The 15,957-nt window shown below is 43.7% G+C and overlaps 2 protein-coding genes across 2 annotated transcripts; one reads left to right on the top strand and one right to left on the bottom strand.

Moving 5' to 3' along the window:
* The first annotated feature begins 5,265 nt into the window (after window positions 1-5,265).
* LOC107277679 (glutamate receptor 2.1) lies at window positions 5,266-11,081 on the top strand. Its single transcript, XM_066311438.1, has 4 exons — window positions 5,266-6,933; window positions 8,205-8,677; window positions 8,961-9,210; window positions 9,978-11,081. The coding sequence occupies exons 1-4, from the start codon at window positions 5,266-5,268 to the stop codon at window positions 10,434-10,436; spliced, it is 2,850 nt and encodes a 949-aa protein (XP_066167535.1). The 3' UTR covers window positions 10,437-11,081.
* LOC4340173 (E3 ubiquitin-protein ligase GW2) lies at window positions 10,558-14,398 on the bottom strand. The gene is made up of 8 exons (XM_015787413.3): window positions 13,998-14,398; window positions 13,837-13,888; window positions 13,681-13,726; window positions 13,453-13,534; window positions 13,203-13,359; window positions 13,026-13,119; window positions 11,866-11,932; window positions 10,558-11,410 (listed from the first exon to the last, which is right to left on the bottom strand). The coding sequence occupies exons 1-8, from the start codon at window positions 14,196-14,198 to the stop codon at window positions 10,865-10,867; spliced, it is 1,245 nt and encodes a 414-aa protein (XP_015642899.1). The 5' UTR covers window positions 14,199-14,398; the 3' UTR covers window positions 10,558-10,864.
* Between the last annotated feature and the right edge of the window lie 1,559 nt (window positions 14,399-15,957).

The raw sequence follows: 15,957 nt of genomic DNA, 5'->3' as shown, positions 1-15,957 counted from the left end.
AAACTGTCACGCACGTTGCACCGTTGCGGATGGTGTGTCAGTGATGTTTTACCATGCCAGGCGGGCTGGCGTGGCCAAATGATTCAGATTCTAGAAATAAGTTTTGAAATGGTTCATTTGTAAAATTAAAATTTTAAAAAGTTCAAAAAAAATAAAAAAAATCATGAGAAAGAGCATTTCTAACCTAAGCACTACTCTCCTTCTCTATCAAAAGTACCTCCCCAGGGCTTATCTAGCGAGTCTCGCTTAATCAATTCATAGTTTCGCTCCCAGCGTAGCGTGTGTTCGCTGCAGCCTGTTACCGGCGTTAGCTATCCATTAGCACGTGATTAATTAAGTATTAACTATTTTTTTAAAAAATGGATCAATATGATTTTTAAAGCAACTTTCGTTTAATTTTTTTTTCAAAAAACGCGCCGTTTAACAGTTTGAAAAGTGTACACATAGAAAACGAGGGAGATGGGTTGGGAAACTTGGGGGTAAGAACACAGCCAGTGTGGTTTGCCCCTCCTACAACCAATTTGTATGGTTGACCGATATTGTATGGTTATTCTTTGCTTAATTTTTTATATGGAAATGCTTTACATCCTAGCCTCCGTGTACATAGCCAAAATTTTCTCTTAATTGGTTAGCAAAATTGCTAAAGGACACTCAAAAAATTTGATCATTGCTAAGAATGTGAATTTGTCCAACGACGCTTAAAAACCGGGGCAATTTTCTAGTAGACACCATATATATTATTTTATGATTTCCTGCTATTTCGGAGAGAGAATTTTCACAAAACTATAGCTTTGCCCTTGGGTGATTGGGTCCAAATTGCTTTCGTCGGGGGAGAGGTCAGGCGGTGGGTGACAAGGCGAGGCAGTCACATAGCAAAGGAGACAGTGGGCAAGGGAGAGAGCGCCGACGACAGAGAGGCTGGAAAGCTGGTGGGAAACCAAGCGAAGCCGGTGTCGAGCAGAGGAAGAAGTCCCCCTCGCCTACTCCTCCGACAGCGGCAGCTTGGCGTGACTGCAAATGATCGCGGAAGAGGGCCACGATGGTAGAGGGGATGCCACTCCCCCATGTGTCTGCGGTTCCTAGCAATGAAGCCGATGGGTTGGTGCGGGATCCGACGACGTTGGAAGAAGCTGAGCGAAGGGCGCCGTGACGGTGGAAGTGAGGATGGGTCGCCGGTCGAGATTGATGCAAATCAAGCTGGAATCGAGGTTGATCGACGGCTTGGGAAGGAGCTCGAGGGCGACAACAGTGAGAGCGTCTGGCACGAAGGAAGCAAAGATGGCGAGGACGAGGACCGCCACGACAGCTAGGTGGAGAAGCAGGATGGGAGCCCGATGGCACCGGCTACGTCGGCCATGTCGAAGCAGATCAGGTGGGTGGAGGTGACTAAAACCTCTTGAGAGAAAGAATATGAGGGTAAAATGAATATTTTATATGGTTTCTCTCTCCTCAACTAAGTGAATGTTGTATTTTAATACTCATGTGTTTTGCAGTAAATTATCATACTTTCTGAGTACTCGAACAAATTCACGTTTTTACAATATCCCCTAGAAAAACCACATTCTTTGATTTTTCCTGTAGCAATTATATTATTTTTAAAAGATATTGCAGCAAATTAAAGAGCATATAGATCCTATCCTTGACATAAAAAGGAGAACTTCTTTTGAAAAGATATTGCATAAATGAATCCATAAATTAGTCAATAATGTTGACAGCATGAGTCGGCATAACAAAATTTGTTGGCTCAATTAATGGATCTCGATTAATCTGTCACATATAAAATGTAGGGTCCATTGAATAGCAAAGTAAAGATGATTGCCGTGTCCTTGTTATATGTGTATATTCTCCTATGGTACTATGCTGTCGTTGAAACTTTGATTCAGCTCGCGGTACATAAACGGGGGAAAATACGTAGTGCAAACACATATCCAGTGAAAATCTAGACATCTGAGATTCATTCACGTCACCATGAATAAAAAATTTTACTCGTAAATTTACTCATGAGTAAAAGTTTTAGTGGGAGTAAAATTTTTACTCATATTGACGTGGACAAATCATAGACGTCCTTTTTCGATCCAACTATAGTTTCAAATTTTCATTACGTATGTAGTTTTCACCACATATTTTCTCTAAAAACAGGAATGCACTCCACCCATAAAGTGGACTGGCATATCGTACTTGCGCCTTCACTGTAATTATTGTGGAAAGTTGTTTTCATGAAGGTGATGTGGCAAAACCACAAGTTGTATGAGTATATAGGGTGTGTTTAGTTCACACCAAAATTAGAAGTTTGGTTGAAATTGAAACAATGTGATGGAAAAGTTGAAAGTTTATGTATGTAGGAAAGTTTTGATATGATGAAAAAGTTAAAAGTTTGAAAAAAACTTTGGATCTAAACTCGGACATAGCTGAGGTTTTTCCTAGCAAGTGACAGGGTTGAAATATCCATCTTCTACATATGTGTTCTCATGGTTGTGTGTGTCAGTTTGGGAAAGTCCTTTTCCACTGGAAGGGATTTCCAAGTAATTATGCAATTTTTTAAATAAACAAAATATATTAATATATGATATATTACTACATAAATATATAAATCCAGTTTATGCAAGTTGATGGGAAAAAACAAATATGGCCATCAATAGTACACGTACTTGTTAGATTTTAATTTGTTTTTATAACTTCTATTCATTAAATTTGGTCTTATATGTATGTGAGTGATATAACTTATATTTATCTGTGTTATTATCTTTTTAAGAAAAAATTTAACTATTTTAATGATATGGAAGAAGCGAGGGGCATCTTAGCATCTACTCGAGGGAAAAAAACATGTCCTGTTCGGTCTAGTTTCTGAAGAAAGAATCCACAAGTCTTTGTGCTAAATTCAAAAATGAAATCATGGATTTCGGCTGATCTCTCTGACTCCCTGTCTCATCTGAACTTGCTCTATACGGCAGCGCGACGTGTGGGTAAATTAGCAATTGACAATGGGCAGCATGCCACTGTTAATTAAATCGTCCAAATCAAAGATAAGTGACTGTGAGTACGTGACCGGCTGTGATTCTCTGTTAGTGTTGACGAACTGATAGGTCACGGCAAATAAAGTGCACCGTCTGGACCTTGAAGACCCAGACAGTGTCACGGCAAAATGCCCCATCCTAAGGGGGTGTTTGGGTGTGAGGGAACTTTAGGGCCAGTTTGTTTTGTGACCTAAATTAGTCTTATAAATTTTTGGCAATGCCAAATTTTGGTAAGTTTTGACATGACAAATTTTGAAAAGGCAAAGTTGTGCTTGGATTGAAGCCAAAATAGTCTAAGTTAACTATTGAAATGGCCTATTTTCTTAGGCATGCTAAAATTTAGCTTCAAACCAAATAGACACTAAACACTATTAAAATTATCAAATATTGGTAAGCCAAATTTAGGCCTCAAATCAAACCAGCCCTTAGTCCCAAACACCCCCTAAATATTCGATATACACTCTCCATCCAAAAAAAATAAACACTCCCAAAAAGAATATATTTGGAACGAACTTCTAGTTTTAATCATGAGAACCCTATGCAAAGTAATACTAGTACCTACTCCCTCCGTTTCACAATGTAAGTCATTCTAGCATTTATATTGATGACATCAATATGAATGCTAGAATGACTTACATTGTGAAACAGAGAAAGTAAAAAATAGTAAACAGAACTCCGTGATCTCATTATTCTAGATTCTATCAAAGTAAAATTAAAATCACGCAAACATAAGTACATTAGGTCCCATCGTTTCGCTTTTTGGGGAATAAGCCAAACGGCATATTTATAAATGAAAAATAATTTATAAGTAAAACTTTTATATACGTGTTTTTAGTGATATCAAAGCAAAGGTTGAAAAATAAACTTCGATGAAAAAACCCTAAAATTAAAAATTCAAATTTTGACCGATAAGTATAAGCATAAGCAAAGAAAGGACATAGGATATATTCTATCTATACTACTTTAAAATATAATAGCAGTGATGAGATGAATTTATCATCATCATCCAACTATCATGCAGAACCCACATAAACCGTGAGTCCCTGAGATAAGATTTTCCATATTTTCGATTCCCATAGGCCACACAGATCCCATCATAGAAAAATGATAATATCTTGCAAGATAATAATAGCATTATCTATGGCTAACTGTACCTAAGAAGTTACAGCAAAAATAGCACAATTACGCGAGATATATATATATATATATATATATATATATATATATATATGAATGAAAGATTACGATATATATATTAGACAACGGAATAGTTTTTAGGGACTTAAAAATGCATATATAATGAGTTATTGTTTTTTTAAAAAATAACTGTCTATTACACCGTACGAATATTTTGCTAGTCCGGACAACTCTACCCTGAATTTTCTGAATATATGGATTTAGCATTTTCAGGTGCCGGTAAGTCTTCTCGCTGAAGATTCCATTGCCAACCTGATGGTACGACCGCACGCGCAAAATCTTAGCCATTTCCTTGCAAATGGGCTTGGATTGGAAACCTCCCAATTTCCAAGCAATTCAGAGCATTCAACCAACAGCTACGCTTAAGGAAAGTAATTTGAAATGTTTTTTCATACTTTTTTATGATAAAAGGAAATGGTTTGCATTCCCGCCCTGGCCTTTGGCTTAAGTAGGCAGACCGTCAATAGATTTTTCTACTTATACATACTTGTCTGGCGAAATTTAAATTTTCAACTTTCAAATTTAGAGTTGATTTTAGATTTTTTTCATCAAAGTTTATTTTCCAGTCTTTGCTTTTAAATAGATAAGAACACGTAACTTTTATTTACAAAATACTTTTCATTTGTAAATATGCCGTTTGGTTTATTCCACTAAATGAAAAGACAAAGTGATGGGATATATCTCTAGGCCGTGCAAAAAGAAACCATCTAAAATGCTATAAAGACCACGTAGATTATACTAAGTAATTTTACATATCTTCACATAATAAGAGAATTTTAGCTATTGACTTCAAAAGTGTAGCATCATTACACATAGCATTATACTACGTCTATGATAACACTATACTTTAAGTGGATATCCCTTCGTAACCTTGTTATAACATCGAATAATCATAATCTTTTTCAATTCGTTTAACGATTATTCGAATGACATTTGAAAAAAAATATATAGATGAATGTTATGTGTTCGCTATAAATACAGCACAAGTGTAATGTATTTTCAGACACAAGTTGTACACTGGGAAGCTAGCAGTGAACCGCGAACCGCGGATACAATGGCTGGCTACGTCACTATTATTTTGTTGCTGTTGCTACCCGCGGCGGTGTCCGGCGCGGCGAGCGGCGGCGGCGGCTGCATTGGCGCCATGGTCGACGACACGAGCCGTGCGGGGAAGGAGGAGAAGCTCGCCATGGAAATGGCCATGGAGGACTTCACGGTGAGCGGCGTGGACGTCGGCTCGCCGGCGGTGGCGGTGGTGCTGTGCACGATGGCGTCCAATGGCGACCCGGTGCGAGCCGCCTCGGCGGCGCTGTCGCTGATCAACGAGAGGGGAGCTCGCGCGCTGGTGGGGCTCCACTCGTGGCAGGAGGCGGCGTTCGTCGCGGAGATCGGGAGGCAGGCGATGGTGCCCGTGCTGTCGTTCGCCGCGGCGGCGGCGCCGTCGACGTCCCGGCGGTGGCCGTTCCTCGTGCGGGTGGCGCGCGGCCAGCACGCGCAGATGCGCGCCGTCGCCGCGGTCGTCGGGTCATGGCAATGGCGGCGCGTGGCCGTGCTCTACGAGGACGCCGACTACGGCGGCGGCGCCGGCGTGTTCCCGCACCTCGCCGACGCGCTCCGCGCTGTGGGCTCCGAGGTCGACCGCCGCGTCCCCGTCCCCGCGTCGCCGTCCGGCGACGCCCTGCGGCGGTCGCTCGGCGACCTCATGGGCGGGCAGTGCCGGGTGTTCGTCGTGCACACCTCGGCGAAGGTCGCCGTGGCGCTGTTCGCGGAGGCGAGCAGGATGGGGATGATGGCGACGGGGTATGTCTGGATCGTCACCGACGCCATCGCCGGCGCCATCGACTCCCTCGACGCCGCCGCCGTGTCCACCATGCAGGGAGTCATCGGCGTGAGGAATCATATCTCCATGGACACCAACTCCAAGAACACCAGAGACCGCCTCATCGCGAGGTTGAGGAAGAGGTTCCGGTCACAGTATCCCGGCGACGACGACGACGGCGGCGGCGGCGGCGGCGGCGACAACGACAAGACGAGAGGGCCGCACTACCCGGCTCTCCTCGCCTACGACACCATAGTCGCCGTCGCGTCGGCCATGCGGAAGACCAACGCCACCGCTCCAACCCGCGCCACCGATCCGAATCCAAGCTCGCCGGACTCCGGCGAGACGATCAAGATCGCCGTGTCGTCGAACGGGACCGAGCTGCTCAGGGAGGTCAAGAGCGTCCGCTTCCGCGGGGTGAGCGGCGAGTTCGGCTTCGTCGACGGCGAGTTCTCGCCGCCGGTGCGGTTCCAGCTGATCAACGTGGCGGCGCCGAGATACCACGAGCTGGGATTCTGGTCGCCGGAGCACGGGTTCTCCAAGAGCGCGGGAGGCTGCAGCCACCGCGGCGGCGACGGCGGCGGCGAGTGCGAGCCATCGATGAGGTTCTTGGGGCCGGTGATCTGGCCGGGGAAGCCATGGGACGTGCCGAGGGGGTGGGCGCCGCCGGCGAACGGTAGCCCCTTCACCGTCGCCGTGCCCGAGAAGGCCGCCTTCCCGGACTTCGTGAAGGTGACGCGCCACCATGGCCGTGGCGGCGACGACGACGACGAACCGAGCTTCGAGGGCTTCTCCATCGACGTGTTCAAGGCCGCCGTCGAACACCTGCCGTACAACTTCCACTACAAGTTCGTCTCCTTCAACGGGACGTACGACTCGCTCATGCAGCATGACTACATGAAGGTGATCTATCCATCTAGCTCTCACTACTTTAAAAAGAAAATTTCCGGGGCCACTTTATTTTTGAAAATTGAGCCATGTGTAAAATTACAGAGAGAATCCCTTATATACCACTCCAAATTAACCGGTTCCCTTATATGCCACTTCAAATTGGTTTCTCCCTTCTATGCCACCGGTTCAAGTTTGTCATCCCTTTTATGCCATTGCCGTCACTCCACCGCCAGTTGACCGTTAACTTCATAGTAAAAAGACGCATTTACCCAAGAGTTAGTATACAACTAATAATAAGTATTTTAGTACAATTGGATACAACATATGAAAATTAATTTTTTTTCATCACATGCAATTTTAGCCATCATCATCACAAATAATTTTTCAATATAAGCATGAAACATGCAGTTTTCCAACAATATTTTTAATACAAAGAGCATTTTCACTGGTTCTAACAAAATTTTGTTCACTCTAAAATGATTTAAAATAAATTAGTTATGTTTTTGTAAGTTTACACATTTTTTTAGTTGAGAGGGCATATTGGTCATTTACGAAAAAAACTAACATTTGACTAACAGTCAACTAACACTATAGTGTTGGAAGTGGCATAAAAGGGTGGAAAAACTTGAACCAGTGGCATATAAGAGAGAAGCCAATTTTGAATGGTATATAAGGGAACTGGCCAATTTCTAGTGGCATATAAGGGATTCTCTCAAAATTCAATCATCGATCCTAAGACAACCTCTTCGTAGGTATTTCCTTAGAAGACCCTCATGTGAAAATAGGAATATTTTTATAGACGGTGGTATTTGGTTATATCAGACGTATACTTAAAAGTCCTCACATTTCACACTTCCCCCTCACTTTTCCTTGGCTCCTCCTCTCTCTTTACTCTTCTCCTTGAATCGACTTATCAAGCTTTTCAAAGGTCCTAAGATCAGTTGAGCTACGACGGATAAGTAGCAGAAAAATAAACAAAATAATTTATGGATAAAACTTTTATATATGTGCGTATTTTAGTGGTTTTAAAAGCCACATATGTAAAATACTACATTGAAAAACCTTTTCAAATTTTAAATTCGGCTGTAGCTAATCAGTAATAACCAGGGTTTTAAATCTCCCGCTAAACTGCCGCTATCTCTCGCTATAGCTGTTTATCTATTTGCTCTTATGTACAATTTTTAGCCGCTATAGCTCCATTTAGTCCGCTATAGCTGCTATTTAAAACATTGGTAATAACCCAATAAAAATAAACCATTAAAAGAAGTGTTTTTTTTATACAGAGCTATGACATCCTTGTCGGCGACACGAGCATCTCATCAGGAAGGTACAAATTCGTGGAGTTCTCGCAGCCGTACACCGAGTCAGGACTGGTGATGGTGGTGCCATTTAGCGCGGACACGTGGGACCGTTCGTGGATCTTCCTCCGGCCATTCTCGCCGGCGATGTGGCTCCTGATCGCCGCCGTCAGGCTGTACAACGGCGTTGCCATCTGGCTCATGGAGCGCAGGCACAACGGCGACTACCGCGGCGGCGTCTGGAAGCAGGTGACCATCGTGCTCTGGCTCTCCCTCGCCGCCCTCCTCTCGCCGGGGGAGAAGGAGAGGCGGCTGAGGAGCAGCCTCTCCAAGGCGTCCATGGCGGTGTGGCTGCTCGTCGCCGTCGTGCTGGCGACCAACTACACGGCGAGCCTGAGCTCGCTGATGACGGCGCAGCGGCTGGGGAGGGAGGCGGCGGTGACGGCGGAGTCGCTCAGGTACGTAGAAAAATCTAATTGTTGTATTTTTGATGTTTTCTGATTTGTTACATCGACCCTCTCAAGGGTATATGTATAGGAGTACATAGAGTATATGTAGGAGTACATAGCGGATAGAGGGAGTACAATACAGGTAAGATTATGAGTAGATTTATCTCTATTACTCCATCTTATCTCTAGAATTTTATCTCTAAGACTCTATTTTATCTTTAGAATTTTACTTTATCTCTATAGTTTATATTTGACTTTTATCTCTGACCGACGTATTTCTACTTCTAACAAGGTCCGCCGCCGGCGCGGTGGTCGGGTGCACCGAGGGCTCCGTCGTCGGCAGGTACCTCGAGGAGGTGCTCATGTTCCCGGGGCACCGCGTCCGGAGGCTCGCCGGCGACGAGGAGCACCGCCGCGCGCTCGTCTCCGGCGAGGTTAAGGCCGCCTTCCTCCGCGTGTCGCACGCCAAGCTCCTCCTCGCCAAGTACTGCAACGAGCTGATGACCACCGGACCCGTCTACCACGTCGCTGGCCTTGGCTTCGTAAGCATCCATCGCCACATCGCTTAATATTGCAAATTAATTAATGAGTAGAGTGTATGGCCGATACTTAAAACATATTCGGCTGTGTCATTTAGGTTACGTTTATATATCTTATGCACGAAGAAATAGATGATATATAAGCGCATGATTATTTAAATATTAATTTAGAAAACTTGATAAATAGATAAATATATTTTTAAAGTAATTTTCCTATCGATTTGTTTTAAAAAATTGTTTGCCATTATTAGTTCGATAAGAGTGCAAAAAAAATGAGCGAGTTAGAAGCTAGGAAGAGGGGTTGCCAAAAGCGAAAAATCAAAATGTAGATTTAGCATCTTAATCTTGTCTTGTGTTCACAGCTGGTTTTGTTTCACCACGTGGAGCCATCGCAAGTTAGGGTTTATTTGGTACAGATTTAGCTTTAGCTCCACCTCTTATAGAACTGGAGTCTAGCCAAACAGTTTTAGTTTCATCTAAATTAGAAGCGAAGAAACGCTCTCACAAAATAAACTATATGCCTGCTCCCACAATTTCACTCCAAACTCAATTACTAGAGCTAAATTAAAAAGTTGAACCTCTACCAAACAAGCATCTAGGGTCACCCGTGAAAAACATTAGAGCGCTAATTCTGTATTTCGAGAGTACACGAAGCCAAGGGACACCAATGAATAATTAATTAGTTAGTTAAGCTTAATTACAGTGGCTTAACTCTGGATCAAGATTCAAGAGTTGATTAACCTACAAATTTATAGGGTGTGTCGTCTCAGGTGTTCCCCAAGGGGTCGCCGCTGCTGGCCGACATTTCGCAGGCAATCCTCGAGGTGTTCGAGAACGGCACCATCCAGAGGCTGGAGACGGCGATGCTGTCGGCGTACAACTGCACGGCGGCGGCGGCGGCGGCCGCCATGGACGGCGGCGCTGGCGACCTGTACCGCCTCGGCCCGGAGAACTACTGGGGCCTCTTCCTCATGACCCTCTTCGCGTCCACCGCCTCGCTCGCCGCCTACGGCGTCTTCTTCCACCACGACACCAGCTGCGGCAGCGGCGGCGGCGGCGGCGGCGCCGTCATCACCGGCGGCCACAGGAAGCAAGGTGATGGCCGTAAGGATTCTGCCACTGTTGACCCAGGAGGAAGCAGCCATGGTGATGAAGCACCTTCATCAGCATCAGTCACAGCTGGGCATGGAGGAAAGGATACAGAGATGGTAGTAATAAGCATGGCATGAGAGCTTTTACTTCTTGCTTGCCTCAACAGAAATAATGATGAACAAATTTGTCTGGGATTATGTCAATCTAGGCACAGGTATATAAACAATGCGTAGCGTTCAGGAGGATCACACCAGAACAAGAAGATGAATGTTTTTTTTTTCTTTTTTGTATTTACACCAATTCTGAAAAGTCATTAAGGCACAATGTATGCAGACAGAAGGTCTGCTTGACAGAATCTATCTTTCTGAAGAAAGAAAAAAAAAGATCATGAGAAAAGGGCAAAGACTGACTGCAAATGTGCATTTTTATCCCACTATATTCACAACATCCAGGCTAGATTTTTTTTCTTATCTGTTCCCCCTCTAATCCTATGTTTTTATGTGACAAAAGGAACTACAAGAACAAACAAACACGACCCAGCTAAAGAATAAAGCACTGCCAAATGCTACCGCCAAGTTAGCCCTGGAGAACTAGCCTTGGCCCGAGCATCAGCCAACGAAAGAGCCATGGCCAGCATCATCTGTTCTTCGAAACTATCAGGAATACTGCCAGCACCAGTGTCGGATCCACCTGAATTGGCAGCTCCAGCCTCTGTTGTAAGATCAGAGCCGGTAAAGCTGCTACTGGCCTCGGCCATCTCTGACCACCGCTCATTAGAATACTCCATACCCTCCCTTGTTTGGTGCATTTTGTTGCTCGATGGTTCCTCAGACCTAGCGCCTGAGGAACCACTCCCGTTTATGCTCAGATCCTCTGTAAAAGATCTGTCTGACCTGCTGAGAATGTCACATCTTGACGTGTGGCAAGTAGCGGTGCTAGAAGCTTCTCCATACATCTGCTGTTGCTCGGCTAAAGCTGCGACTGCACAAGCAAATGCACTACTGGAAGAAGCTGCTTCAGCTGGAATTGTCATGGAACCTTCAAAGCTTCTCGGAGGATGTACTGATGAGACTGTGTTACCACAGGTTGGATTTCCCGAGGCTTCCTGATCCTGTTTAAAGAAACAAAGTTCAGACTGAAACATGTAAGCATGGTGAGTAATCCTGCATTTACTATGAAGTTTACCAAAATTAAATTTTATTTATTTCTTGAAAGAATGCACGCTTTCTACTGAAAGATATATATCGACAAACACAACAAATGTGTGTGCATAATTGTTACAAAAACGAGTGCAGGGATGCATAATTGTTTGTGCAGGTTCACGTATCAAGCACTGAACCAAGTTCAGGTTTAATTCAAGAAGCAAACACTAAATTTGCACAAACTCAAAAGGATATGATAATGAAATATATACAAATGAGATGAAACAGACATATTATACCAATGAAGATGGTAAATGAGTAAAAGATGTGCCCCACTAAAAAGAAATAGGTTATTTCTTTAAAAAATAAGTTAAAGATATTATTTATTTCTACATGTAAGTTCAGCAACATCATTTTTATGTACCTGCAGAGAAAGCCAAAGTGCTTCAACAAGCATAACTTCGTCAGGATCCATGTCAAAATTATTATTCCTGCGCTTTAAGGAATTCATCAGTAATTATTCCCAGCAAATCAGCATTTGTGGCATATACTAGCACCATAAAAGGAACACATTAATTAAGGAAGGAGAAGTGGATAGCAGAATGTCATCAAACAGGTGTACTGTGGAAAAGAAATTTTCAGAACAAATACTCATTTCAATATCAAAATCACCCACAAACAAATTAACGTTCTGAACTTTGCAGAGGCCATAAGCTTTCAGATTATACATGTTTGCCCGTTATACTTCTTACATAATAGAATGATTTCTAGATAAGTCAAAAACAAAAATAACTATCATTTACTACACATGCTGTGGTGCTGCAACAAACATTAGATCAATAAAATTGACCCCCCCCCCCCCCCAAAAAAAAAAAAGAAGAAGAAGCAAAAGTCAGAGCACCAAAACCAAGATTTGAAAGGCCTGTACTTATCTAGTCGACGGATTGACAAAACAATAAAAAAACATCTCAGGAAAAAGTCTTATATTTGTTTTGTCAACTCTGCACGTTATTTAATATTGTCTCCAATTCCAATAACGGACAGAATTCGTCCCTGAACTATCAACACCATACAAATAATGTCCCTGGCTAAGTACATCAGTGGTTTTGTCCTGAATGGCATCCTATTGGGCTGAATACATGGGAAACAAGTCACAAAAATAAGAAAGTAATTGGATATGTTAGATAACAGATTATCCATTTAGGTTTATTATTTTCATCCCCTTCCTCGCCATTTGTTTTCTATTAAAAAGAAAGAGGAAAAAAACTAATATGTGGGTTTGCCTGATGTGGTAAAAGACATGGCAAAAAAGGATGGCGCGGCACTCAAAACCACTTGGAAAACATGCCCAAGAACATATTTAGACGTTTTGATAGTTGACTGATGAGTTCTGGCTAATATTGGAGTTGAGGGACGAAAACTTAAACTATTTGAGGATTGGAGGGACCAGATATAGACATTTCAGATCTTAAACGGTAGTCAGTCATTGAGATACTGTCATGACTTTGATCTAAATTGCACTGATGCAACAATAAGCAGCTACTTTTACAGAATATCAAGCACAACTCAGTAAGCAGTACGAACCGCATCTGCTTTAAGCGTTCAGAAGTCTTCAGCAGTAACTCCGCATGCTGCACTTGAGATGAGAGCATATCACTGCCTTGCCCACTGCTTTTGACTGTCAACATAATAGACAGGGTTAGAGATTGCATGACAAAAGAATAACTGAGAAACAAAGTTAGCACATTCCAGTGCATATACCTGTGGTGGATGCGCCACCAGTATCACAATGTTCTACTTGTGCAGTTGTTACCACATCGGTCAAAGCAGCAGCCTGCTTCTTCTTCATCCGCTCAGCATCGTCCTGGAGCTCCTGCTGCCGCATCCGGATCTGCGCCTCGATCACCCTCTGCTCCTCCTATCCACACCACAAGTTCCAGCTCCAACCATTGGCAAAAATACAAAACATAGAAGACAACACTGAACGAAATCATGTCTTGCGGACACTCACAATCTGCTCAGTGCCCTTTTCCTCCTTCGTCTTGACACCGCGGTACTCAACCGCGTAACTCGCCATTTTGCAGTAAGGGCACCTTACAAGTCAAGGAATAACCAAACAAGATGACACATAATACATGGCACGCACGCAGGATTCCTAACATCAGCAATGAATAATAGCACTGAAGAACATCTAAGCTAAACAAAACAAAAAAATCTACAAGAATTGGGCTAAGGATACTGCGTCGGCCGGCACGAGGTGGGCGTCCTCATCTGGAGAAAACACTCTGCAGGCAGCAGAAGCACAAACCACAAGTCAGGCACCTAAATTACCAACCCAATCCACCGCAGCCGACGAAGAAGAAGACGACATGAGCAGCAAGTAACACGAACTCACCCGTGCAGATTCCCTTGGCGCAGCACTTGGACCGGTTGAGGCTGGGGTAGAACTGCAGGAGTCAATCACAAGCGAGAGAGAAACAACAACAAACGAATCAAACCATGGCGCCCCATCGATCCGCGACAGAAGAAGAAGAGGAGGAGGAGACGGAGGCGAACCAGGAAGCAGATGGGACACTCCTCGAGGTCGGCGCGGGGGTCGTCGGAGCCGGGGAAGCAGGGGGCGAGCTTGGCCTCGACGATGAGGCGGCGCAGCTTCTTGAGGTCGATGTCCGGGTGCGGGTACAGCCCCTGCGGCCTCGTGTACCTCTCCTCCACCGCCGGCCTCCGCCTCCTCCTCCCTCCCACCTGATTCCCCATCCCCCACCACCACCCAACCACCGCAACCGCCTCAACGCCGCCGCCGCCGATGAGGACGACGAGCAGATTCCCCCCACGCGGCCGCTCTCCTCTCCTCTTCTCCTCTCTCTCTCTCTCTCTCTCTCTCTCTCTCGCTCTCGCTCGCTCTCTCCGGCGAGAAACTAATCCGGTTTGATTACGGCATAAAACCAATCCGTCTTGCTTCCGCGCGGCGTCGTCGCTGTCGGTTTATCGCGTCAAACTTCGCTAACCCCTCGTATACGGGTCGCTGACAGGTGGGGCCCACGGTAAGGAGGCGCTGACTCGGTTGGGGCAAGCTTGCAAGCGAGTGTATTTTAAACTTCTTTCTCCCAGTTTATTGAAAAAAATAACAATTTTTATAGCATAAAATTAGTTTCGTTAAATTTAATATTAAATATATTTTAATAATCTGTCTGTTTTTATATTAAAAATGTTAATATATTTTTTCTATAAGTTTAGTCTAACTTAAAAAAAGTTGGCTAGGGAAAAAAATCAAACGACTTATAATATAAAACGGGGTGGTTGATACTCGATAGAATTAAGAAATAGAGTTTGGAGAAGCAATCGGGATGGACGCTAATTGGGGGATTTGGTCGATGATGACAGTTGTTGGGGTTGGTTCGGGTTAAGTGGTTAGTTGTTCGCTCGTTTGTGGCTAAAATCTCAACTGATCTGCCAAGATGCTCTTGTGTCTGGGTTACTTGTTGGTTTGTAACCTTTCTGGTTGATGATAACAAGAAAAGGGATGGGGATGGGATGCGTGTGGTCTAAGGTTGGCCATCTTTTTTATCTTTGGTTTTGTACACGTGATTGGTCAAGGCAAAGAGGAGTTTTTGCAAGTGAGTTTTGTTTGTGTGTTCAAGCATGATATTGGTGAATTTTGGACGGTTTGTTTGGAACATTAGAGTTCCAAGGCGATTTTGTGGTGGTTCTTTCTAAAAGAAAAAAGCGGCTTAAAGTTGTGAGCGAATCAACGACAAACGGTTTGAGGTGGACCTGAGCTGAGAGAACTGACGGGATTATGGATACAAGTCTTAATATAAGTATCTACTAGCAATATGGATGAAGAAGTCGTCTGCCCTTTTCTTTCGTTTTCTTCCGTGTAAGATGATGTTGGAACTTGGAACTATGGAAATGGTCATACGTACGTGGGACACTGATAAGTGCTAGTTCAACATTAAAATACATTTTGTATTATAAGTTACTAGTAATATGTCCGTACTAAACGTTACGGTGCAATTCTATCTGTTTTTAATAATTTTTAAATTTTCATGTTAGCAAAAAAATATTTTTATATGATCTATGCATTTGAACTTTAATTCAATTCATATCGTACATAAAATATATTTCATGTAAAGTGTAGTCCTATCATAGGAACGTTACAAGATGAGACCCACATGTAAGTGATAGGAGAAATACTAAAAAAACGTAGGGCCCACTTGTCAGCCCTATTCTCCCTCTCTGTCTTTTTCCCAAAAAAAAACAGGAGAGCAAGCGGAGGCGGTGGCCCAAAAAAACAGGAGAGCAAGCGGAGGCGGTGGCGATGGCAGTGGTGCGAGCTGTATGCGGTGGATGGCGATGGCAGTGGTGTGGGCTGTCTGCGGTGCATTATCCATTTAAGTTGTATGGATGAACCATATAGAAAAAAAATAATCCAGAACAATTTTGTAAGCATATGGATCCCTTAATATAATACAAACCATTAGTACAATCTCAAATGATAGCCATGAATAATTGC

This window comes from Oryza sativa, chromosome 6 (genome assembly GCF_034140825.1).
Source record: "Oryza sativa Japonica Group chromosome 6, ASM3414082v1".
Lineage (NCBI taxonomy): Eukaryota > Viridiplantae > Streptophyta > Magnoliopsida > Poales > Poaceae > Oryza > Oryza sativa.
This window is presented reverse-complemented; position numbering and strand designations above follow the sequence as displayed.